General features: G+C 44.5%; 1 protein-coding gene across 1 annotated transcript in view; it reads left to right on the plus strand.

Annotated features, from left to right (window-relative positions):
- The window catches only part of Fam120a (family with sequence similarity 120 member A), a 103,288-nt gene that overhangs the window by 61,757 nt on the left and 15,090 nt on the right, over positions 1-26,441 (plus strand). The window contains exons 8-12 of the mRNA XM_076837261.2: positions 3,718-3,805; positions 6,026-6,253; positions 8,820-8,994; positions 18,817-19,066; positions 24,956-25,070. Of these exons, the coding sequence (XP_076693376.2) occupies positions 3,718-3,805; positions 6,026-6,253; positions 8,820-8,994; positions 18,817-19,066; positions 24,956-25,070 (856 nt within the window). The remainder of the gene's footprint in view (positions 1-3,717; positions 3,806-6,025; positions 6,254-8,819; positions 8,995-18,816; positions 19,067-24,955; positions 25,071-26,441) is intronic.

The raw sequence follows: 26,441 nt of genomic DNA on the forward strand, positions 1-26,441 counted from the left end.
ATTATTTGCCTTTGCTCTTCCTGTTGCTGGAGTCAGGTTTTGCTCCATGTTCTGCCCCTTTTCTTCTCTCTGACATCATACTCTGGGATGGGGGCTGGGCAAACCAGCACATTCGCTAAGAAACGTGGGAGGAAGTCTTTCAGGGACTAGCGTAGTTTGCTGCCTTTGGCATGCTTTCATGCAGAAGCAGCCCCAAGTGTCCCTGGAGAAGCAAGGCTGTGTTGCCGCTTTCTGACAACCTGCAAGGCCCACCCTGCCCTGCTGGGCTCCCCTACCACACGTGGACTTGCCAGAGTGCACGTGGTCTTCCTGTTGCTCACCTGCTGGATCTTTTCATGTGTGTGCAGCTTCCATCCACAGCCAGCTCTCCCAAGGCTACGTGTGGCACAGTTTGGAATAATGGGTCTCATTTGAAACCAGTGCCTTTACGTGTGTGTGTGTGCGCGCGTGCACACGCCTTGATTAGTTCCCTTCTCTCTGAGCCTGAATTTTTATCATCAGAGGCTTATACAGAGGGATGTAAACTCGGTCTGGGTCCGAGGGAGCCTCCCTCCTCAAATAGCCTAGCACTGCACCGTCTCTCCCCCTGGCCAAAAGGAAAGAGGGGAGACATCTGATTTAAGTACAGTTTTAAGATCTTATCAGTGTGTAAGATGAAATATAAATGTGCATGGAAGAATTCTGAAATCGAATCCATCTCTTCTTCCAAGTATGGCCTTTGTCACTTTCATATAATTGCTGTCTTAAGTTGTTTAGTAATAGAGTTATCCCATTGAAGTATATTGGACTTATTTTAAGATTTGCTGTTGTCAGCTGGGTGTGGTGGCACAGGCCTGTAATCCCAGTGGCTTGGAAGGCTGAGGCAGGAGGATCGTGAATTCAAAGCCAGCTTCAGCAACTTAGTGAGGCCTTAAGCAACTCAATGAGACCCTGTCTCTAAACAAAATATAAAAAGGGCTGGAGATGTGGCTCAGTGGTTAAGCACCCCTGGGTTCAATCCCCAATACCCAAAAAAAAAAAAAAAAAAAAATTGGCTGTTATCAAGAGGCTTTTCAGGGAAAATTTTAGATTTTATAGTATCATTAGAAGGTTCTAGGAGCATCTAGATGACATTATTTTCAGTTTGATCAACTATGTAGAACAAACACTAATACTAGCAAGTGTAGGTTCTATGGGGTTTCTGGTAGCACAGCAGTGGGTCGAGTTCCAGGGTCACTAGAAAAATGTGATTCTGCCACAAAACTGAGGTGGTCAGGTCAGTTTTTTCTCACTGGTTCTCACGATGACATTAGAAAGATTTCAGACACATCACTCTGAGTAGCAAGCATGAGTTTATTGAAGGGATAGGAAAAGGGAAAAAGGGGACAGATACCCGCAGTGGAGAGGGTGGGTCATCTCAGGAAAAGGACAGTTTCTCCTGCCTTGCCCTCCAGTTTTTGGGGGGGGATCCCGGAGAAATTTCCAGACAGTCTTGACTTGAGACTGACAGCAGGTTATGTCCCCACTGCGACCCCACTGCACAGTCCAGCTCTAAGCAACTTTGGCCCATGCCAGCCAGTTCTACTTGGAACCTGCTCTCACAGGTTTTATGGTAGGGGGAATTATCCTTGTCTTGCTGAATTCTGGGATCTGATCTGGGTAAAGGTCAGATAAGTCGCCCCTTTTGGCATTTTGGGCCTGCATTTCTCTTGCAGATAGCAGCTTGTTTCCTGAGGAATATTACCTGTTCTGTTGACTTAAGCCAGGCAGTGCTGCAGATAAATCGCTTTTTTACAAGAAAGCTTGTGGGGGTCAGCTAATTATCCCCCAACCCCGTGTTCCCACTGCTCTGTCTCCTGTCACTCTCACGACTGGTGCACAGCCTTCCTGCCCTCTGTCTGGGGTTCCTGATCCTGGGGGTTGGGGAGTGCTGGTTGCCTCTGTGGTCAGTGAACCTTCCAGACGCGTCTTCACAGCGGTTAGAGAATCTTGGCTGTTCTTCATGTCATGTGCTACCATCGTCATGTACTCTTGGTGTGTGGCATGATAAAGGGACTCATCTCCCCGTGTGTCCCCACCACATGCCTCACAGCACTTATCCAGCTGTTATTTCTCTGACCCCTTCCCCCAGCAGCACACTCGCCAGTCGTTGATGGGTCTGCCTCCAGTGCGTTGTCCAGGCTTCTTCACACTCAGCCAATAGAGCTGCTTCCTCTGGCCTTTTTAGTGGTCGGGACCCTCCTTCTCCCAGGGTGCTTGCCCTGGTTTCCATGCCTCCTGGCCGTCGCTGGGGGTCCTCTTGTTGGGTCAGTGGCACCTGAGTTCATAGAAACCTTGCACAGAGCAGTGGTTCCCTGACAACTCTGGGAACCTGGACACAGAGCAGTCTTTTTGTGTCAAGTGTGTGGTGTCCTTGACTAGAAGGGCTTGTCGTGTGACTGGGATTGAGGAGCTGGAATGAGACTCTGGGGTGTCACCTTGTGGGGCAGTGTTCTTGGCTTAAGATGGATGGGATAATCTTCTCATCTATCCTTTTTTTGTACCTTTATTTAAAAATTAGAACTAAAATGAAGTTGATTAGAAGATAGGAGAATTAATGGGTCTTAAAGTCTGTCCATTTGTCACACAGGTCAGTTAGATAAGCCAGGTCTCAGTGTCCCATGCTGGCATGCCCTGTTGTCAGAACTCTTTTCATGAGGTCATTTGAGTGCTTAGGCCTGCCACAGAGGGACCAAGTGCAGGGGCAAAATGCCCAGAGCTGCCCTGGCCATCCCCACCTGGAGTCACCCTGTCTGCTGGGTCTGCAGCGTGGAGTAGTTCCCTGCCCATCTTGCTCAAGGCCCCTCCGATACCTGCTACCTATAGGACAAAGCTTTTCACTTTGCTGGGCACCATGATAAACCACCCTACTAGCCTTGTGGTCCACAAGCACAAGTCAGCAGAAAACTAAGAAATGGTGCTTACTCTTCACACTTGTTCTGGTCTGTTCCATTTTCGTTTTGCAACATGCTAATTCAACCCACTGTGTGGTTTTACCAGACTACCTCAGGGTCACAACATGGTCTAATAGAGGCTGATAGAGACATCTCCGCTGGGCCCGCCTCATCCCTCTCCCTACCCTATTTTTTTACTACTTTGCCAAATAAAGCTGTTCCTCAAATAAGTTCCCATTAACCTCCTGTTCTAAACTCGCCACGTTCATCGTCTTTTCCTTCCTGTATTGCTCTTCCCATTCCTTCCTGATGGTTCGCTTGGCAACTTCCCTGGCCCTGGCTGCAGAGTAGACTAGACGCCCTACATGTGTGTCACTACCTTACACCTTTTTATTAGTTTTGCTGGGAACATTGAATCTTTTGCTGCCTGAATGTTGTCACTTACATGATGTGATTTCTAGTCTCCCTGTGACAACAGAAGGCTCCTTGGAGGCGAGGACTGCCTTTATTTCCTCTGCACTCCATGGTGCTGAGTATGTCACAGGCCATCTTTGTACTGTCTGGTCCCTCCTTGAGAATTCCTTTTCCTTATCAATGGTTGCCACTTGCCCCTTTGAAGCAGGAAGAAATATTCCTGTAATAGAACAGAATTCTTTCTAGAGCTAATTTCTGGGGTGGGGTAAAGCATGGGAAGTATTAGTGTTGTTATCACAAGTCTGTAGACTTAGTTTGGGCCCTTCTTGTCATCACAGCTTGTTTGGACGGTGGTTCACGGTAGTCAATGATGGTTTCCTTTTACATTCAGCCACATCAGTGGGAACAAGATTGGCTGGGAGAAGACCGGAAGCCACACGGAACCTCAGACGCGGGGAGACCCAGGAGACCAAGCAAAGGTACAAAGTCTGTGCCTTCTTTCTCTAAGTTCTAATTCTGTGTATGTTGTATGAGTGGTCAGTTTAAATAAGAATCCTTTTCGTTTGAGCACATAGGTCACATATGTCTTTCCAGAGGGGAGAAGAAGTAATTGTGGAGAGTTACCTCCAGCCTGTCTCAGCAAGGCGGGGTTACCCAGTGCACCTCTCTTTGCTCTGAGGCATAGTGCTGAGCCTGCCTGAGTTGCCTGTCTTGGGGGATTTCTGTGAGCATCTGGAATGTGTTCATTACAAATGGAAATAACTGCCAACTGTGGTGGCACTCATCTATAATCCCAGAGACTTGGGAGGCTGAGGCAGAAGGATTACAAGTTCCAGGCCAGCCTCAGCAACTTACTGGTATCCTAAGCAACTTAATGAGACTCTGTCTCAAAATTAAAAATAAGAAGAGATGGGGCTGGGGTTACAGTTCAGTGGTAGAGCACTTACCTAGCACATGTCAGCACCACATAAAATAAACAAACAAATAAATAAAGCTATAGAGGAAAAAGCTAATACAGTAAATTAATCATTAAAAAAGAAAAAAAAAAAAAAGGCTGGAGATGTGACTCAGTAATCAAGTGCCCTGGGTTCAATCCTTGGTTGTCCCCCTCCCCAAAAGAAAGAAACTAAATTTCACTTCTCCCTTCTTACTTGTTTCTACTTGTTAATAGTGATCTCTAGAATTTTTTTTTTTTTTTCCAAAGCCACGCCTGCCACCTGTGGGCCCTAGAAGGGGCAGGACTCCTGCTGGAAGAGGGTTGGTTTATATACAGGGTCATCTGAATATCAGAAATTCATTTGAACTCAACTGTTACATAGTCCCAACTGTTGAATGATTGTCCTACAAATAAGTAACAGAATTGCATTGTGGATATCTATTATTTTCAAAGCACCTTCCAAAGCATTTTGAGTTGCTCCTGTTTTCTTCTGGAAGAGGGAGAATGTAGAAAACACTCGTGAATTATCCACTAGTTACTCTTCTTAAAACTTATTTTTGCACTTGTGTATTAAAGAGTAAAATTAAGCACTTAATTGCACCCATTTGAAAGACATTTTGTTCCAAAACAGAAAAATTTGTGTCTTTAGGGTGGCACTGAATCAAGCAATAAGCAAATTCTCATTTCCAACTTTTATTCTGATCAAGAAAAAGAAGTTTATTGTACAAATAATAATTGCTCTTAGGCAGTTATTCAGAAGATACAGATTATGCCAGAGCATCTCCTGCGTCTCGTCGGCACCACCACCTGGCACTAGCCCAGCACTGCATTAATCATCTGGGGTCACAGTGCTTTCCTGTTCTGTGCACACATTCCAGGTTTTGGTGGGTAGTTATTACAAATGGGGTATTTCCCATCTAATAGATTTGAGCAATTGTGTTTGATAGCATTACTTGGGTTTGTTTTGGTTTTGCTCTAATTTTTGCCTGCATGTAATTGAGTTTGGGGTTTTGTTTTCTTTCTTTCTTTTTTTTTTTTTTAAGATGAGGGTCTCTCTATGTTGTCCAGGCTTGCCCCAAACTCCTGGGCTCAAGTGATCCTCCTGCCTTAACCTCTGGCATAGCTGGGACCACAGGCATGTACCACTATACCCAGCAGGATTCTGTTCTTTAAATACCAGCGATGGCAGTAAAGAGCAAGACTTAAATCAGGGTTGGATATGAATTCAGTTCTGAATTATTGGCTGCATATTGGTAGGCAGACTGTGTAGCTAGCCTCTCTGAGTGTTAGTTTCTTGCTGTGTAGAAATATTAGCAATTTCTTGAGGACAGCAGGAACACGGAGGACTTCGCCAAGTGGTGATGGGAAGTGAGAGCCGAGTGAGGTAGTGAAGCAGTGACAGAGCAGGAGGTCCCAAGAGATGAGCACAGTGGGTGGGGGAGCAACAGTGGCTTCCTGAGCCTCCAGCACCATCCCCCCTCCCCCAGTGCAGAGTCACACAGACACAGAGGAGCTGGGAGCATAGGGCTGTCCTCCGAGGACGGCGGGTGTTAGTGTCATTTCTGTGTGCGACGCAGTCCGAGAAAGGATCAGATTAGAGCTCTCTCTGATTGCTCTGTCTTTAGGTTGGCACTAGATCTGGTCTCTCCAGCTAGGACTCTGTACCCTCCATGGATGTCAGGTAAACAAGCATCTGGAACATCTGAGAAAGTGGAAATGTGATGCAAACTTGTTCTTCTCTCTCCTGTCCGTCACTCTGTAGGCGGAAGGTTCCTCCACTGCCTCTTCAGGAAGCCAGCTAGTGGAAGGCAAAGGGAGCCAGATGGGCACAGTCCAGCCAATCCCCTGCCTCCTGTCGATGCCCACCAGGAACCACATGGACATCACCACACCTCCCCTGCCCCCCGTCGCACCTGAGGTGCTAAGAGTGGCCGAGCACAGGCACAAGAAGGGGCTGATGTACCCCTACATCTTCCACGTCCTGACGAAGGTATTATCCAGGGGCCCTGGAGTGGCTTCCATTCCTTGACAGGTGTTTTGTACTTTTTCATTTTGGAAACCATTTTTCTTTCTTAGTAAAATATTTGTAATCAGAGTGTATGTTCTCTTTTCTAAACATTAAACAAAAGCTGAAAGTTCATGCCTGTAAAGACCTTTTGAAAGTCTTGCTTTCTTCTTCACCTTAGTTTAAAATGTTTTTCAAATTTCTAATGAAATAATGACACATCACATTGTTTTATTACTGGTAGTTATATTATCCTGATTTCAACTTCAAAATTTCTTCCATATTTGTGCTGTAATGTCAGAATTAATTCTAATGTAAGATATAATGTCTGATTTATTTATTGTTTGTCCTTAGAAAGTAATGTTTTCCCTTTTGAGTAGGTAGTAATAACTTCATGTATTTTGACTTGTTCATCTACTTCATTGAGTGCAGTTTTAATGGTGCTAATAGCATTGTGGAATACAGGATCTTGTTACCATATGCACACTCAGAAAACACAGTGACCTTTTTACACAGTGTCATAATTTCACTTTACTGGTATCTTTCCAACTGCATGATTAAATATGTGCATATGGTGTGGCATTGTTTTTTAATCTGGGTGTTTCCAGTGCATCTATGTGTTTTTAAATCTCTTCAATGATCTGTAGTCTTTATGTTGGCATTTGTAATCATGGGTCCACAATTTAATAAGCTACTTAAGTGACCAGTTATCATGCAGAATTGGTTTGTTACTATCGTATTATTTATGTGCTTTCCTCAATACTTGTGCCACTATATATAATCAGGCTTTTCTGGTTTTTGCAATTCATCTGTGGTTTGTGAAATGGAGTCAGTAAGTATAAAAGACTCCTACTCCACAGTACTCATGAGGTAGACTGATGATGGACTAGTCCAAACATTGGTTATTTTTATAAATTAAAAAGGACATGAATATTTAGCTAGTAATATTTACTTGGTTCACTTATTTTTTAGATGTAATTGCCTCCAAACTCATCTTACTGTTTGATATTAATATGCATGAATAGTATCACTTTCAGGTTGTGGTTGTAAGGTAAATATTATTTTGGGGTTCAATGTAAATTATAAAGGGTAAATGAAAGTTACTTTGTGGGAAAAGGATTTTGCTAAGTTTAAGAGACCAAAGTTTGGGGAAATAACATGTAAAACGATGGCACAGTTTCCCTGTGGGGCTCTTGGAGATGTAGGGTACCCTGGAGCCATCTGCTGCACCCACCCTATGGGATCTGAGGCCTGTCCCCAGCAGTTACTCAGATCCACAGGAGGGATGCAGACTGTAGCTGACACTCTTCGGTTCTCACAAATTTCAGGGGGGAAATTGTTGACATATGACTTTGAGAAAAGTAAACCTGTCTTTTCAGATTTTAGAATGTTCAGCTTTTTAAGTATCGTAGGGAATAGTTTAGAGTATAGAGCATACTATTTCTTATGAGCTGAATACTCTGGCATTAAATTGTACAGGCTAAGACATGTAGTTACCTGAAGTTTCATGATAGTACAGAGAATTGTCAAAGCATCATAATCCTAAGAGATGAGAGTGTTAGAATACACATAGCTACTGGATTTAGAGAAAGAGTTAGAATACACACAGCTACTGGATGAATGAATATGAGAGTAGTGGACGAAAAGGGAATGACCAGTTTTGAAATTAAATTTTTATGAAACAAAATGTTATAAAATTATTAAGGCAATAAATTTAACAGACATTGAAGATATCAAATATATTTTAATGTTATGAATATACATAAATAAAATTTTTCCACAAAATATTCTGAGATATATTTTGGTGTCATAAAATGCCCCAGACAGGACCACAGAATTTTGGCAACAGTCTGGGTTGCTGAAGGCCACACAGTGGGTCCTTTGCCTCTGGGAGGCATGTTCTTGAGTCACGAGATTAACTGGAACTTGAGTGAGGTGAGGTGCTTTGATCCTTTGCCCTAGTAGCTGCTCATGACCTCACTCACAATGAGATGCTCTTTGAGCACCTATCACACTAATGCAGAGACCTAGTACATTTGTAAAATGGAGCATTCTCTTAGGTAGAATATTTTTAATATGTGGTCATTTTTAATGAAAGCCTAATTAAAAATATATGACCATTTCATTTTCAGAATACTTAATTCCTTGGATTGCATCAGGTCTTTGAAAATTATAAATTTTATTATACTATGACCATCTTAATCCCTTAAATAAAAAAGTTCCAAGTTCTCAACATTTTCTATTCTATTTGTTGTCTGGTGTGATCTGTCTAGGTTGTTTCAAAGACTTTGGATTTTCTACGTGTTTTGTTATTAATTTTGGATTAAGTATAAAGTAGTGTAGGGTCTGTTTTGAGGCTTTGAGCATACATTTCGACCCAGACTGCCAAATTAACTCTTATGTACGTCGTGGTGTAGGCCAGTTGTTAAGCCTTTGATTTGGAATAGAATTGCAATGTCATTAATGGAGATAATACAGTATGTTTCTGTGAGTTGATTATAAATTCAACATGAAAAATGTGCAATATTATTCTGCTTTCTTCCATGCAAAGGGTGAAATCAAAATTGCTGTTTCTATTGAAGATGAAGCCAACAAAGACCTGCCTCCGGCTGCCCTGCTCTATAGGCCAGTTCGTCAGTATGTTTACGGAGTCCTGTTTAGTTTGGCAGAAAGCAGAAAGAAAACTGAGAGACTTGCTTTTAGAAAGAACAGACTTCCACCAGAATGTATGTACTGTAACAATCCATTGTTTGTTTTCCTCGGTACCTCGTAATCTCTTGTGCATTTTCTAAAGCCTTAGAAGAATCCTGACTGAGTTGACCCAAGAGTCTGCGTGTACAGGAGGTGGGCCAGGCTGCCCACTGGGCAGTAGGCCAGGGTAGAGCCCTGAGGACAGGAGGAGAAGCCAGACTTTCCTCAGTAATGTTTCAGTAATGGTGCTTATTCAGGAAAATAATAAAACCGCAGGTTTACACTTTAAACTGAATGTTGATCTGGAAGCACTCTTGAATGGCCGTCACTCTCTGTAATTACCCGTCTTAGTAACCGGGACCCTTGTGTGTCTGCTGTGGTGTTGACAAGGTGCAGATCTGCTCTCCCCAGCAGGCCGGCGTCTGGAGACAGGTCCTGCAGGGCTCTGCATTCATGGCAGAGGTCGTGGGACTTGAGTGGGTCGTCCCAGGATTGCGCTGATTTACCTCAGAGCCCTCGAGAGGCGGTGTGCTTCCAGCCGATAGACTGGGGCTGCTGGAAAGTATTAACTTGAAACTCTATCAAAGTTGAAGTCAAAAGCATATTCTTTTATCTTCTAGTGGGTTTATGTTATATTTTTAAGAAAATGGTGCCTTCCTACTCTCAGTAATTTAATCTCCTGATGTAAGCAGTATAAAAACCAGTGTATGTTTACTAGGAAATAGAAAATATCCCCAAAACATACAGTCTAAAATAAGAATATTATGAGTTGTGGAAATTGTAAATTACCACATCATTTCTTTTTCAAGGAAGAACGTTTGGTTACAGAGTTCCTGCTGTGTGGTGGGGAAATGCAGGCCTCATTCAAGGTGAAACTCACGATCAGTACTGACTGTGTAGTTCTGAGTTTTAGAACTTAGTTTAAAGTTCAGTAGATTCTTCAATTTTCTGTTTGCAGTTTCTGTGCCAAAATGGTGATCCGTAAGGCTTTAAACCAAGCACCTGTCACTCCTTCCTTGGAGATAGTTCTCCTGAGAGCCACTGCTGAGTTGCTTGTGTGAGCAGAGCTGATAGAAGGTGATGCTGGCCCCACAGGGCCCCTACCTTCCACCTCTGTGTCCTTGATGGATAGGAACACTGAGTGTTAGAAATGGCATCTTCTCAAAGACGTGGCTCTCTTACATGTATACATTCTCATTCTTTCCTCATATAGTGTTTCATTTGCTCACAAAAAAATGGCATTTCTCACTTTGTAGCCTGGCTTGGGTTGGTGGCTAATAACGCCCAGCCTTCTATCCTGGGAAAAAGTGCTTTGTGGTAGAAAATATTTGACTTATTTGGTTAAGTGTTCCAAAACTAGACTTACCCTTCCACAGCAGGCTCCTCAAGGAATTTCCAGTAATCACCTTTGCCATCCCATGGAGGCCAACTTGACTGTCCCCTTTCCCTCCGGCCTCAGAATGTTTGGCTTCGTGTGTGCTGCAGCGCCAGACACTCTCAGAGAGTAGTCTTAACCCCTCGAGTCCTGCTGTGGGTGTGCGACCAGCACGTGTGCACACACAGCTGACCCGTGCCTGGGTCTGGAGTGCTAATAGGCAGTGGGGCCAAACCTTCTCAAGGGCTGAAGTGTGCTGAGCACACAGGGAGGGAGTCGTCAGGCAGAGCCTTGGCCCCAGAGGTGCTTGCCTGCTCCCACCCCTGTTCCATGCAGGCCAACCCCAGCCAGGGTCAGAGGTCTTGAGAATGAGCCATCAGAGGAAGGAAGGACCAGGAGGAGAAGTCTGGGGTGACTCAGGCAGGCATGCAAGACCTCAGTGGCGGTGCCATAGACCTAGTGGAGGAGGAAAGGGACTTAGGAGAGTGCAGAAGGGTGGAGGTACTCTTATCTCCAAATGGAGGTAAGATAGGCGGGGCTGCCACTGTTTTCAGAGCTGGGTTGGTCTGGTCCCTCCCCCCACCTCTTCTCTACCCTATCCCTCCTTCCTCTCTTCACCTCCTCCTCCTCCTTGGTAAGGATGGGAAGTTAAAGTTTGGTCATTATTGTGGTATTTGATCAGTGGGAAGGACTCGGGGAGAGAGTAGGTGAATGTGCCAGGGAGAATAGGAGAAAATTACGAAAGTTATGGATAAGGAGTGGATGTTCGTGGAGCTTAGGTGGGAGGGAGGAAGAGGGAGGAGTGCATGCTCTGGAACTGCCATTCTGGGTGAGGGCAGGGAAAATGGCGGGTGAGGCTGTCTTAGGCCTGCTTTGGAGAAGGGAGCCACTTAGCAATGTGCAAAAGGATGAGACCCAGCTGGGTCGCACCAGGATCATGGAGGAGTGAGGATTCCACCTGCCAGATTCATCAGACTTTAAAAGTGATTTTTAAAACACATCCATTATTATTGGAGTATCTAGCAGGTTATTAAAACAAAGGGTGAATAATTGATATAGGGACATGGCAGTGGTTTAATGGAGGTGAAGATCTGAAATTTGGTACATTAGAAAATTAAATTCGCGTGTGAGAGAGTACATAAATGTGGTGAGGTCCTTCAAAACGTTGGTGCTGAACAAATCATTTTTTGCTTGGGTGATATAGGGACTCCAGTTTTGACTCTTCATAGAGATGAGGGAGCCACTGGAGGTTTGGTACGAGTGATATTGCTATTTAGCAAGGTGAGTTGCCAGCTATGTACAGACTGAACTGAAAAAGATAGGTCTTTACATGGGAAGGAAAGGGCTCATTCAGGTGGACTTTGCCTAGGCTGAGTTAATTAAAGCCCTTAGAATTTAAGTGTTGGGAGAAATGTATTCATGATGTGCTGTTACAAATAAAAACTTGCTTCTCAGTGGAAATGATGTGTAAACTTGACCCAAGTTTCAGTGTGAGAGATCTTAGTACTGTAAAGGCAGCAGCTTAGGAATCTTGATCTTCATGGGGAGCTCCTTCATCCATTACTTACATTCATGAGGGGCAAACAGCCTGTAAAAGGGATTTTATGGCAGTAATCCACCCCCACCCATGAGTACCCTAGCTGACCCCAGCTCTCCACAGGGAGATTTTCATCCTGAGAATCTCTTGTGAGTGCTGTGTTTGAATGCTGTTTGTGAGTGGCATCTGCTAATGCTCACTGCGGTGTGAGCACTAAAATGCCTGCCTCAACCTGCTCATCAGATTGCGGCTGACTGACCAGCAGTTTAGGCTTCATCACTTGAAATATCTATTAATCGATCACACATTTTGCTAGTAGTAGGGAGAGGGCTGCAGCTTCTTGATGCTCTGAGTGAGACAGGAGCGGGCTTGATCATGCTCCAGTGAGGCCGGACTTAGGAAGGTTTCCCAGGAATTCGTGGTTGACTGGTGGAGTCATGATGGTATTGCCACCTGTTGACATTTACAGTCTAACCTAGGGTCACTCCTGGACTACATGCAGATTATACTACATCATTGGCTCATGGAAGAAGAGCCATAAGCCACAGAGGGCAGGCTCCTGAGAAGCCTTGTTCTTTCTATGGGCTCCAGAAGGAGCCTTCTGCTTAGACAGCTTTGGTGGCCATTTCTGAGGCAGGGATCTGAGAATTGTGCTGTAGAGATGTATGTTCCAGTTCACGGTCACCATTATGAAAATAATATTTCAAGAGGGCTTTATTATCAGAGAAAACTATTCAAAGGGTATATTAAAGTCGTAAAGGGTTGTTTAAAAGTATTTAACTCTCATTTAATGTAAGGCATGAATTCATGTAGAAACCTAGTCTTGATTAAGACAGGTGATCAATGTTCACAGTTTTCATGTGACTTACCTAGCCATCATTTAAGTTGCTGTATGGTGGAAATAGGATGCCAGACCCTTTAGGAATTATAGCCTTGGAAAGTCTGGAGTATTGTTTTCCACTCCTCTGTGTTCATCCCTAGGTTCTGTCAGGAAATGCATCAAACCTTTGCCTATTGTGGCAGCACTAACCGACCCAGGGCAGGACCAGGAGCATCTGTGGTTGGGGAGGCCGGAGCCCAGAGGCCTGTTTCTCTTGCTGCTGGAGACAGGGCAAGGCTCTGAAGCCAGGCTCCTGACTGGAGGCTTCACCCTGTGGAAGTGCTGAGGCTCTGGCAAGTTCCCTAGGGCCACCTGTGGAGCAGGTGGTCCTGTGCACCCCCTCTTCCTCCTGGCCTCCCTTCTCAGAGCTTTGGCTGCCCCAGTGGCTTTTGTCCTCAGGTGCCCTGGGCCACCCTCAATCAGTGATTCTTCCCAAGGTCCAGGGGAGGGGCTGCAATGATTTGAGGATGAGCAAGGCCTAAGTTTTAAAAGCATATAGTGCATTGTGGAGCCTCAGTTTCAATAAGAGTGAAGAATTTATGGTGTAAAGTTCAGTGATTAACTTTTTTTAAAATTAACATTCAATTAATACAAAAGTGGCCATTATTTGCTCACTTTGCATTTCCCATAACAAGTCTTTGTCAGTATTTCGAAAGTAAGTAAGTAAAAGAAACAGGCTTATAAAATAGGTGGAAATAAATTATAAACTCACGATAAATTTATGGAACCTAGGGAGCAGTTTTCTAGACTGTACTATTTTATAAAGGATTTCCCTATATAGCTTGAGTGTTTCCTTTATTTAAAACAAAGGATCAAAAATGTTTCATATTTCAGAGATTTTTGGATTTTTGGAATATTTGCATAAACTTTGCTGATCAAACATCCTTTATCCCAAAACCCTAAATCTGAAATGCTCCAAGATCTGCAACATTTTGAGGTGGGGGGCTGGAGGACTAGGGGATAGATCGAGGTCCTACAACATCACAGCGTACCTAAACACATGCTCTGCCACTGAGCTACATCCCAAACCCAAAACTTTGTGACTGTATGTTGGAACTCAAAGGTTTTGAATTTCTGAGCATTTTGAATTTCACATTTTTAGATTAGGGACATTAAGTCTATGTTCATTCTCTGTGTGTTTGTGTGGTGCTGGGGATTGAACCCAGAGCCCAGTGTATGCTGGACAAGCATACCCCTGAGCTACGCCCCCAGTCCTGTGTTTATTACACTTTTCTGGCTACCAAAAGGAGTATTGTTGTTTTTTCCCCCTAGTCCCCTTTGCTTTAGAAATGTCTTGCTTATGTGACCATTGGGATTAAAAGTCAGTCAGTCTGCCATTGTAGATTATTTCATGAAATAGCGTAACTGATCAATATTAGTATGCTGATTTAGTATTTGCAGTATGGTTCTCACAAACCTTTTAATTAATCCAGCCCAAGATATGGTTACTTAAGACTATGACCACCACCAGAGTCTGATATTACTCTTTTGGATTAGTATTTATTTTGTAAGGCCTTGAACTTTTGAGATTTTTTTATTTTTTAAAATCTGATGTTGGTGATTAAATCCTGAGGTGCTTTGCCCCTGATCTATATCCCCAGCTTTTTTTTTTTTTTTTTTTTTTTGAGACAGGGTCTCACTAAATTGCTGAGACTGCCCTTAAACTTTCAGTCCTCCAATCTCAGCCTCCCAAGTTGCTGGGATTATAGCAGCAGCAGGCCACCGTTCCTGGCTTTATCACGTACATGGGGAGAATGAGGATTATGAACGAGTAACCTTCGCATCTGCAATATCAAGTCTACTGCATGCCTCTGCCCTACTAATAAGCTTGATATTTCTGTGGGCAGTGGACTGCCCCAACCTCAGATAGCAAAGTTTTAAGAAGAGCATTCTCAGCCTTTCACCTTTGGGATCCATTAAGTTGTTCACAGGTGTGCAGCTGAGTGGCTGAGAACCATGGGGCTTCCCTGCTGCCCACATTGCTGGTGCTGCTTGGGAAGGAGCAGGAAGCTTTCCTATTAGAAGGAAAAACCAGCTTCACTGTATCCAGTTTCCTCTTTCTGACCTGAGACAAAGGAGCTCGTAACTGTGGGAGGAGTGCTCAGGATGTGCCTCCTAAGACACAGGTGCACGAGCATAGCAGGCTAGCTGGCCAGGTCATGGAGCTCACTCTTCTCACTCTCTTGTCCCTTCCTGTCAAGGTGGCCTGTCCTTGGCTGGGGTTGATTCCAAGTCAGCATTATAACAGTTTTCCGAGGTGGCTGGTTGTCATGTCAAGTGCAATGCTAGGAAAAGGTGATTAAGGTCTGATGGGAGATACTGTGTTTTTTTTTTAAGGACAGCTTAAGTATGACAGTGTTTTATGCCCCCAACTTGCAGTTTAAAGGGGTCCTTTCTATAAAGAAAATGCATTCTGAATTTGGCCTCCAGTCACATAGGAAGTGGATGTCCTAGAGTTGTTCGCTAGTGTGACCGCTAAGTGGGCCTCTCAGGCTGCAGCTGAACCTCAGTGGTTGAGCACGTGCCTTAGCTTGCCTGAGGCCCTGGGTTCCATCCCCAGCACCACCAAAAAAAAAAAAAAAAAAAAAAGTTTCTTCCTGAAATAGTTTTCCTATCAGTAGGAAAAGCAAAATAAATATATTTGTTGATGGTGACACACAAGATTTACTCATAGATCTTCAGCCGGATGAGCGGACTTCTGGAATATGTGTCTATTTTTCTGCCCTGCTACCGGCACAGAGTCATTCATACCACCATGCTTTTCCTAAAGCCTGATCTGTGCCCATCCAAGATGTTCCTGTGGTTCGGTTCCTTGGCACCCTTCCAGGCAATCCCGTGTGTCCAGAAGTTTTTGCAAAAACGATGAGAATTCAGCCTCCTTTCTGTTAACTGGTTGCTATGAGCTAGAGCAGAGAGTGGAGACACCTGCCTTCTGGGCAGCCGTGATTCTCTGAGAGCAGTGGGCATTGCCATCTCACTTATCCCGACTGGTACCCTTTAGCTGCCCAGTTCAGAGACTTGCCACACACAGCCAAGCCTTTTGCTTTGTTTGGGCCCCAGCACCTTCGACGCTACTATAGTCAATCTGAAAATTGGACAAGCCTTGGAATTCTTCAATCTGTAAACTATTTTTATATTAATTTGTTGTAAATAATATATAAAATATTGGCTGACCTCACAGTTTTTCCTGCGTGGTGAGGGTTGCTAGGTGCTCGTTATGTTTAATCATCAGGCTTGTGTTGCATAGCAAGGTTACAGCCCCTTTTCTTAATCCCTGCAACCAGGCTGGGTCGGGGAACCCAAGAAGACCCTCCCTTAGTCTCAGGCACATGCAGGTCACTGCTCACCTGCCTTCCTTGCCCTGGCCCTGCCTGGACACAGAGGCGGCTGGCTGAGTATTTGGTAAATGGTTTGCCAAAGTCTCCACGGCTGAGCTGCTGAGTGGCAGTGTATTCAAATGGTTTCCAGGTTATTAGACTGTTTAAAAGCAGCTGAGCATCTTGTAAGATAAAGCAACTCCAGAGCAGCTTTGCATTCGGAGCAAGATTTGTGTTCATCGTATCTATTTCCTCTGGTACAGACACAAGTTTCTAAATTAGATGTGAGCTGTGCTTGTGAAAAGCGGTGCTGGAGCTCAGCGGGAACATAAATGCTTGGTGCTGTGACAGAGAGCATGGCTCCTCCCGGCACCCTCTGTGGCCCGCTGAGTCTGGAGGCATGCATCTGAGGCACAGTGTCAGATGAGGCCAGCTCAGGCCGCTGCCAGCCCTCAGCACCCTGGTAGGAGAGTTGCCAGACCCAGAGCCTGGCAAGTGTTTCTAAGGGCACCAGGCGAGTACCTCCCATACCTCCCCAAATGAAGATAACATAATAAAATAAAATGATTGCTAAATGTGACTAAAGGGGGGCAAACACAGCTGACAGAAGGGAAAGAAACATTGAAGATAAAGATAAATTTAATAAGAACGCCTCTTTTGAGAAAGTCCAAGGGGCTTCTAACATTCTGTTTTTTGTGATTCATTAGAACCCATGCTGGTGTGCATGTGTGTGGTGTGTGTGGAATGGTGTGGCAGGTATTTGTGGAGGGGGGTGGGGTGTATATGGAACAGTGTGTGGGGGGTGTGTGCTTGTTGGCACGTCCCAAACAGTGTGTTGGTCACCAGCTCATTCTGAAACTCCTCGCCTGGCTTGCTCCTCTTGGCCCATACTTCCTTTGAATTGGATGCAGAAGGGAGCCAGGAAGGGGAGGGGTCTCCCAGGATGGCTGCTTATGTGATGATGATGATCCTCTGTGTTCTGACACTGCTGTGGGGGATGCTTCTGGAAGCTGAGCTGTGCTGGAGCTCAGTGGGAACTAGGTGTGGGGGAGGGGCACCTTAGATTGTGCGTCTAAGGACAGGTTCTGCTTGATGGAGATTTTTTTTGGTTTTCTGACACCTAAAAATACTAAATAAAAGCAAATAATCGTATGTTTATATATGTATTACCTGTGTTTTTTGAGTTGATGGATTTTCAAATATTTTGAGTGTTTTAAATATCCCTTTAACATTTAAACACTAAGATAGCAAAATGTCAATGGAAGGAATTTGTCTAATGACAGCAGTAACACTTTTGTAAAAGGCTAACTTTTCAGCGACTGTCCTGACTTGTACCCCTGTTCATCCCAGTGAGCTTGATGTGTAGGGGCACAGTCTCCCCAAGGCATGTCCATGACATGTTCCTGTGTTTGACACTGTTACTTGGCTTGTTGGGTATTGAAATGTATTTACATTTTCTGTTGCTGATAAACTGTACATATCTAACTCCTGACAGTTTTCATCACATTTTAAGAGATTGTTGTGTTGCCTGATATATTTATACTTGAAGTGGAACTGGAGACCATCCAGTTATTCATGTAACTCTGTCGCGGTTTTGGAACCTTCAGAATCTTTCACCTGCCTTAGGTGTTACTTTAGAGAAAATGAACCCGGGGGGGATTGATGTTATCTGGATAGAAATAATGTGCTGAAGACCAAATTAGAATTCATGATACCATCCTGGTTTCTGCCCCTGCTGCTGGCCTGTGGGCCGTGCCCTGGAGTATGGTGGCTAGCAGTGGGGCCTTGGACTCACGTTGAGCCCCTCACTGGGCACAGGACCACACAGGTCCCTGCTCTGGTTCTGGTGTTTACTGAACTAAAGTGAGCCACTTGTTCCTTCTGAAATGCATACCTACACTTTACCATCAGGCCGTCACCTCAGTGCAGTTGACGAGGAAGTTTAACATGCTGCTGGCACATGGAACACCTTCATTGTATCTGCACTCTCACAGTTTTCCCTTAATTTATTTGGAAATGATGTGGGGAAAATGTGCATGTTTTTGTGTTTGTAAGAATTCACACTGTAGATAAGAGGTCATTGTTTTGTACTATATGAATTCAGAATTTCTTGCCCTTTTTCCAAATGAAATGTTAAAGATTCTGGCAGTGTCTTGAGTCTTGCTGGATACAGTCATTGTGCTGACATCATCCAGATTCAGAACTTGGAAATTTTTTTCTACTTGTGTCTTCCTGGCCACTCTTTTTAGAGTCTGCTGTTTATTCAAGAAGGAAGTCCTTGAGTAAAGTGGTTACCAAATGCAAATTATTTTTCAAATCCAATTTGTGAAAGTATTTGTGAAGAAGAGATTAGCTGTCCAAGTTGGGCTTTCCATGTTAACATAACCATATAATCACGTACTTCTGTGAATATTACTAAAACGTTTAGTAGATTTAAACTGTTGGTGCATTCTAACATCCTTGATTTGTTCATTGGGTCTATGGGAAAGTCCAGTCATGATCTGATTGAGAAGAAATTTACATATGACCTCACTACGAATCTGAGCCATTAATCACAGAGTAGAGGGCACAAAGTTCTTGAGCATGAGAGCTCTGTGCTTGGTAGTCTGCTAAGGTGAGGACGCCTCAGTTACCTGCAAGGACATTTCTCCAGGCTCGTGGGTAGAGCAGGTTGTTTTTGTGCAGGCTGACGGTCGGTGAGTCATGTGCCTCAATGAGCTTTTCTCTCTCTCTCTCTCTTTTCTGTAGTCTCACCAGTGATCATTAAGGAATGGGCAGCTTACAAGGGGAAGTCTCCTCAAACCCCGGAACTAGTGGAAGCCCTGGCCTTTCGGGAGTGGACCTGCCCCAATTTGAAGAGGCTCTGGCTGGGCAAGGCCGTAGAGGACAAGAACCGCAGGATGAGGGCCTTCCTGGCCTGCATGAGGTCCGACACCCCAGCCATGCTTAACCCTGCCAACGTGCCCACTCACCTCATGGTGCTCTGCTGTGTCCTACGGTGCGTGCCCAGCCATGGGTGGAGGGGTGGACCCAGGGACTAAGGCTTGGGGAGGGGGGCAGGGTAATCACAGTGTCCAGCCTTCTAGGAAGGATGGAAAGTTCACTCTGTAGGAATTGTGTATTGTCTGTTGAGACTTGTCCTGGTCCTATATTTGTATATGTTCTGGGAATGTAGGCCCACAGAAATGCAACGTATGGTTTAATTTATACTGTAGACTGTGTTTATAAAGTAGGTATATTTGGTAAACACACATGGCCTGTAGATACATAATGATTTTAAGACAGTTTATTCTTTAAATATTGAAGATTTTGAAGTCTGGAAGGGGGATTTATTTGGAATTCTTCTGTTGGGAAAATTTCTCTTCTTCCCCCTTCATTTATTTAATCATTTATCTAATTGGTAATGGACACAAGTGTACTTTGTAGGTCGTAATCACTTTTTTGCCCTGGCTGTGGCCTTGGGAGCCCTGTTGGGTTGGCCCTGAGGCACACATCATCTTTTGGTGTGGGACTTTTCCTTGCTTCCCTGCCCAACAAGATACTTCTGTGGGCCTCGTATTTCCCTGTTCCAGCACCAGCTGTCTGCGGTCCTGGAGCAGCATGTGGACCAGGCTGCTGTGCTCCTGGGGCACCTCCACTGGGCCCTTGCAGCACACGGGGATGGGTGAATGGGATATTTTGAAGTTTATCTGAATTGGGGTACATACTGGATGTTTAGTACGTTTTAGTTGGATTTGTTTTATTTTGAAACCATTTAGACATAGAGAAAAGTGGCAAATACAAAAAAAAAGCTTTGTTTTAAATTCAGTCCACATCCTTTAGTGTAGTTTTCTAGCAAGATTATTCTGTAGGACCACCAAGTAGCCACCAGACTCAAATCCATATGGATCCTTAGTCCATCTCATCTCAGGCTCATTTCTTAATTGTCCTAACAGTGTCCTCTGTGACAAGGGACCCACTACAGGTCCTGTGTGCTTTCGGGGGTAGTTTCCCACCTGGGGGTGCAAGGTTCCACCTGGGTCACTGGACAGTCCTCCCCGCTGAGGACTTGGTGGGCATGTGCAGCTTCTCCCTGCAGAGTTGCTCTCGCCTTCCAGGTGATGCATGTCCCGTGGGGGAGGTGCTCTGGTCTCAGGAAATGTGCCCTTCTTTTTGGCTGTCCATGTGTTTGCTTCCGTATGGACTGGCCTCCCAGGGCCTTCAGACCATGGTACCAATGTTTATTTTGGCACTTGTCACCATGTCACTGGACCTCCATGGTCTCCAACTGTCCCCTTGTTCTCTGAGCATCTCTTTTTCTCTCTGCAGGTGTTCTCCTTCCTCCTACCTCCTTGCATTAGCTCCAGGATCCCCACTTCTTCAAGCTGTCCTGGGTCCCTCCAAGAAGGGGGGTGGGATTGAGAGACCAGACTCTTCAGCCAGTGGCTCCTGATGCCTCAGCTCTCCTATTTCTCGCTGAAAACAGTGCATTCACCTTGGTCCCTCTGACTTGGCACAGTGGTATCCCCTCCATTGTGTGTAACTTGTGGCTCTGACAATGAGACTTGGGACTGGCCCTCCTGGCTCCCTGCTTGTTCATGTTCCCTATGTGGGATGGGCCCCCTTGAGCGGCCATCTTCATGCAGGTCCTGATGGCCCTCTGCGCCCCTCCTACCGGGCTTTAGGAAGGCAGAGATAGAGCTTTCTTTGTATTCTTATTCCTGAAGTTTCTTAAATTTGAAACAAAATTCAAGGCCAATAACTTGTTGAAAGTGAGAATATCAGCTTAGAGCATAGTGTGCCAGTTGGTTAACTTTCTTTGACTAGGTTTTCTTGTTTTTTATAAGAGTCTTCTGGTTTCCTGTGCTGGAAAATTCAACTAAAGACATGTTTTTATCATCAGTACTTTACATTAGTGAAAGTTTAAGATGAAGACTTTGGGTGCTCTGAGATCAACCCAGCAAAAGTGAGGTGATATATAGTACTCACTGTCCACCTGATGCAAGAGTACACTGGACCCCAGATGGGGGATATAGTATAGTATACAGGTGCCACTGAACAGCACTGGTCAGGAGTGGAGCTTGATGTCCATGCTTCAGCTGCAAGTCCCAGTGTGTGCTCCTTGGTGTTGCAGCATAGACTCCGACTGCCCTTGTATCCTGGCTCTTGGCTCCCTCAGCCTCTCATCTGGCTGGTGCCACATGGAGGCTCACTCTGTGCCCACTCTCACCTCTGCACTTCTACCCTACTAGCTGCAGTGTGAACCCTTTCCTTCTTCTCGATGCTATTCCCAGGAGGAGACACAGGCAAGACCACGGGATGGATAAGAGAGGCAGACCTCCAGTAAAAGCTTATTCACAAATACAGGAGCCAGCCTGTGGCTGTAGTTTTTCAACTCCTACTGTTGTTGTAGATTTGACAGGTATTTCTTCGAGATTTGATTCAGCCTGTACATTCTGGTGGAACACCACAGAAGGGTGTGGCATTTTCTCAAGGCTCCAAAAGGCAGTTATTGTCTTTTCTACTGCTGTTAATTTTGGCTCCTTGGTAAAGTTGCTGGGGTACTCCAATGTTAAATGTTACATTGTGGCAGCAGTTGAGGTGCATAAAGGAAAAGTGTCAGTTCAGTCTCTAGAATTTCGGCAGCAGAGAGAGGAGGGAGCCAGAGCACAAGCTGTCATGGCATGACTGTGAAGGCAGAAGGTTTTTTGGTTTTGTTAATTGTGGTGCCAAGGATCAAACTCATGCCTCATGCATGGTAGGCAAGTGTTCAATCACTGAGCTATGTTCCAGCCCGGAAGGTCTTGGAGAAACGTGGACAAAATCGATCAGGCCCTCCTCAAAGGTGGAAAGACAGACTTCAGGGACTCCTGGAAGGGCTAGAGTCAACGTGAGTTATCAGGGAGGGCAAGCTCGAGGCACCAGAGTGGCCCTCAGGCCAGTGCGTGTGTTTGGACATGCTGCAGATTATACCAGCTGGAGTGCAGGCCGTGCTGTCCCCAGGGGTGTGTCAGGGGCCACTGCTCTGCTCTTGCAGCTCTGGCTTTCCCCAGCTTCCCTGTTTGAGAAGGGCAGTGAAAGGAGATCAGCCTTAGAAGACTCCAGAACAGTCGAGACGGTCCTTATTCTTCCATGGTAAGAAAGAAAAGACAAGAAGGGTAACTAGCTTTCCCAAGGTCCATTGCTGATAAGCTCTTCACGTAACATATTTACACTCTGCTCAGTTGCATGGAAAAGAACATCCAGAGAATTTTTCCAGAAATTGCACAGGTAGATTTGGCAGTGTAAAAGGGATCTAAAGACATTCTATAGAGGAGTAGTGTAGGTAGGAGCAGCCTAAATAAATGAAACAGGAGTGAGTCGCTGTGACTGCTGGCTGTGGTTCTTGATGATTGACCCGTGCGTTTATGTCCATGTATTCTTCTAACATCTGCCCCTGAGAAGAGCTATGGTACCTTTGGTTCAGAGAGCCAAATGGAGGAAACGGAATTCTGCCCAGTGCAGGTGTATTCCTGCAGCTGTGTTGAGTTCTGAGCGGCTTCCCTGTCAGAAAAAGAGGGAAGATCTCCAGAAAACCAGCCTGTTCAAGAGCTGGTTCAGTGCTCTGGGGAAATAGTGCCTGAGGGTCAAAGTTTCAGTTTGGCTTTGGGAGAATTGGTGACTTCAGGACACTGTGACTGTACCCAGGGCCACTAAAATGGACGCTTGATACCTGGGAAAAGGTGTATATTTAAGCTGTGTATTTTAACAGAGTTTGAACAGAATAAAAACAAACACAAAACAAAAATTAAAAAGTTAAAAGAACATAAGCCATGATCCTGAAGACAAAGTACATTGTATAATTGAGCATAACCTTCTCCACAGTGTTTTTTTTTTTTTTTTCCAAACAACTCTGCGGACTGACACACACGCTCACTCTCTCTCTCTCCCCCTCCCCCCTCAGTGTGTATGGTGCTGGGGATTGAACCTAGGGCCTTGTGCATGTGAGGCAAGCACTCTACCAACTGAGCTATGTCCCCAGTCCTGGTCATTGTTTTTGTTGGTTAGGGATGGAACACAGGGCCTCATCATGGTAGGCAATGCTTTACCACTGAGCTAAATAACTTTTTCTTGCATCAAGCCCTGATTAAAACTCGACTCAGAAAGACCGTCGTATTTAAGGCTTGTGTTGCTCAAATGAAAGGATGTATATTTCCTCATTGCAAATGTTGACAGTTTACTTAAATAAAAGTTTTAGGCCACTCTTTTATTTAAATATGATAGACACATTTACTATTTGTTCATCTTGAACTTGCATTTCCTGGAGCTGGGTGTGGTAGTGCACACCTGTAATCCTAGCTACTTGGGAGACTGAAGCAGGAGGCTCAAGATCAGCCTCAGTAACTTAGCAAGGCCCTCAGCAACTTAGTGAGACCCTATCTCAAAAAGGGGTTGGGAAGAGCTGGGAATGTGGCTCAGTGGTCAAGTGCTCCTGGGTTCAATGCCCAGTACCAAAAAAAGAAGGAAGGAAGGAAGGAAAAAGAAATTATATTTCCCTACTTTTGCCATATAATTTTATAAGCTCCCTGTGCCTCTGTTTACCCATCTCTAGAATGAGATGGTAATCATTCTTGCTAGGACAGTGGATGAGTTAATATGTGTAAAATATTTAAATAAATAGGAAGGTGCTCTTAATGGGTTTATAGGTGTGGAACTTACATCTCTTTGCTTAGTCTGTAGTATCATGGATTAATTATTATAAAAAGGAGTTTAGGTTCAGCACCAATCCTGACCTGGGATTTTGTAAACTTGGTTTTAAGCCCTGAAAAAATTGACCCCGCAGGTGGGGATGGAATGAGCCTTGTTAGGCATGTCACTTTTCTCCAGACTCCTTGGAGTTGTTCTCAAGACATCATATAGCATTCTGTCATCAGAAGTTATTTTTAGTGATCAGCTGGCAACTTGATCAGATCACCTGCAGGTTGGTTGAATGAAGAGAATTGGGATCGTTGGACTTGCAGGTTTGTGACTCAGTTGTATGGTTAGCATTTCATTTTCTCTGGACATTACCTGGGATTGTGTCCTGTGTAGTGAAACAACGTTATTTGTCTCTTGGGTAGTGTTGCTACAGAAACAGGAAGCCCATTGCTCTTGGCAGATCTGTTCTAGCTGATATTAAAGATTTGGGTGTTGGTTTCCCTTCAGCCACCCACACCAGGGTGCTCCTCATTTGAAGGGGGTGGGCTTTGGTGAGCATCCTGTGCATTTCCCCAGCAACCCCGCTGACCTGCCTGTGCCTTATCCCTTGTTGGGCGGCTGCTGAGAAGCCCTTCTTCACTCACTCATGAGATTAATCTTTCTTATTGTGACCCAGGTTCTGCCTCCAGGGCATCCTGGCCTGAATTAAAATGAACCAATCATATGAATTGGTGTCTATAGTGTACTTTCCACGTTTTAAATGTTTCACAGGAGTGAAGTTGTATCAAAAATCACTGGTGGCAGCCATAGTGGGACATGCACACACTTGTAATCCCAGGTGCTCTGGGAGCTGAGGCAGGAGGATCAAGAGGCCCAGTCTGGGTGATTCAGCAAGACCCTGCCTCTTAAAGACCTGAGAGGAGCCGGGGAGGTAGCTCAGTGTTTGAGGGCCCCTGAGTTCAATCCCCAGTACTTGGGGTGGGGGTGTCACTGACGAGGTAGTCTTCAGTATATACAATTTAGGTACCTTTTTTTTTTTTTTTAAGGTGCCATTTTTAATTAAAGTAAATCATTCCAGACGATGACTACATTTTTATTTCATCATCTTGTGAAAACAGGCTGGATAAAAGCCTTCAGAGCTTTCTCAGTGATCACATCATCCCAAATGTGCTTAGAACCTTTCACTAGGTTTGACCACACAGTCATGCCCGGTGTTTCTGTCTCTCCCCAGGTATATGGTGCAGTGGCCGGGAGCTCGAATCCTACGGCGTCAGGAGCTGGACGCCTTCCTGGCCCAAGCGCTGTCCCCCAAACTCTACGAGCCGGACCAGCTACAGGAACTCAAGGTAATGTGCCAGCCTGTCTTGGGAAGTCTTGCTTTGAGTTTTGGTGTAACACAGCTAACCTTTACCAGGCAGATTTGCTCTGTGCACTAAACTAATGATACTAATTCGATGTGAATCAAGAGCCTTCAGGGCAAAAGGGACATTCCTACCTAGTTATATAGATTTGCCATCCCCAGTTGGAAATGATCAGTTCCACCTTGAGAGAAAGATTTTCCCTCATTTACCAGTGGGTGTTTATTCTTGTTTTTCACATCAGGAAATAAACTTCTCTTTTTTATTTTAAGAGGGGATTCCAAATCGTGGGAGGGCTTGATCTTAAGGATTTTCTAACATCTAGCCAGGATTCTTTTTCTTATTTCATTCCATTGTTCCTAGTCACAACTTTAGTTTTCTCTAAAAAATGTTCTTTGCCCTTCTAGTATTGTAAAATCCCTTTTAAAACAGCCACTTGAGGAACCACGTGACACCATCATCCCAATGCCCTTTTTAGTCAGCGTTTAACATCATATTCCTTTTAATTTTGCCTTCTAGCAGTTCCTTTTGTTCTTTGTTTTGAGAAGGTTTGTTTTCTCTAAGTTGTCACCCAGTTTTTGAGTGTGCACATCTTTTTCAGTACACTTTTATTAGTTGCTGTGTTCACAATTGTTAATTGCTTTCTAATTTCTATTAAATGTTAGAATGTTCAAGACTTCAAAGTTAGCCAAACTCATAGGTCTGCCTTTTCTTTTTAATGCACAGGGTTTTGTTTTTTCTTTGCCATCTGTTGTTTTTTATTATTTATTTATTTATTCATTTATTTATTTTTACAAAGTTTGATTTATAATCAGTTAGTTTCCTTTGACAAAATTGCCTTCGCTTTTAGATCTTTTTGCTGTTCTTTATGAACGCATCTTGCCCTGCAGAGGAATTTTAGACTTGCTTTATAGAAGTTCAGTATTCAACAGGTGGTGCTCAATAAATGTCTGGTTTTCCCTAAATTACTATGTTAAATTGCAAAATTTGGTGCAGAGTGGAGCTCACCTGAGGCTTCTGATGACTTTGAAACAAGCTAAGTACAAAGCCAAAACGTAGAAACCCCTCAAATTGTGTTCTTTACTTTGTGGATCAACTTTTCTGTTTGTTAGGCAGAAATTGTTATTGTCTTTAACGCTTTTGTTTCTGGTGTCAGGCAGTGTGGCGGGCCCAGTCAGGTCCTCCCCGGTGCCGTCACCACCACCGTGCTCGCTGCAGGCTGTGCTTCAGGGGGTGGAAACACTTTCCTAGAGTGTGGTGCCACCCCCTACCTCTCCTCCTGTTTCTCTTGTATAGATTATTCCTTCAGTACTGACATCCCAGTTCTGAAAGTCACACCGCCAGGGACCAGGTATGCCC

The sequence above is a fragment of the Callospermophilus lateralis genome, chromosome 17, assembly GCF_048772815.1.
Source record: "Callospermophilus lateralis isolate mCalLat2 chromosome 17, mCalLat2.hap1, whole genome shotgun sequence".
NCBI classification, from domain to species: Eukaryota; Metazoa; Chordata; class Mammalia; order Rodentia; family Sciuridae; genus Callospermophilus; species Callospermophilus lateralis.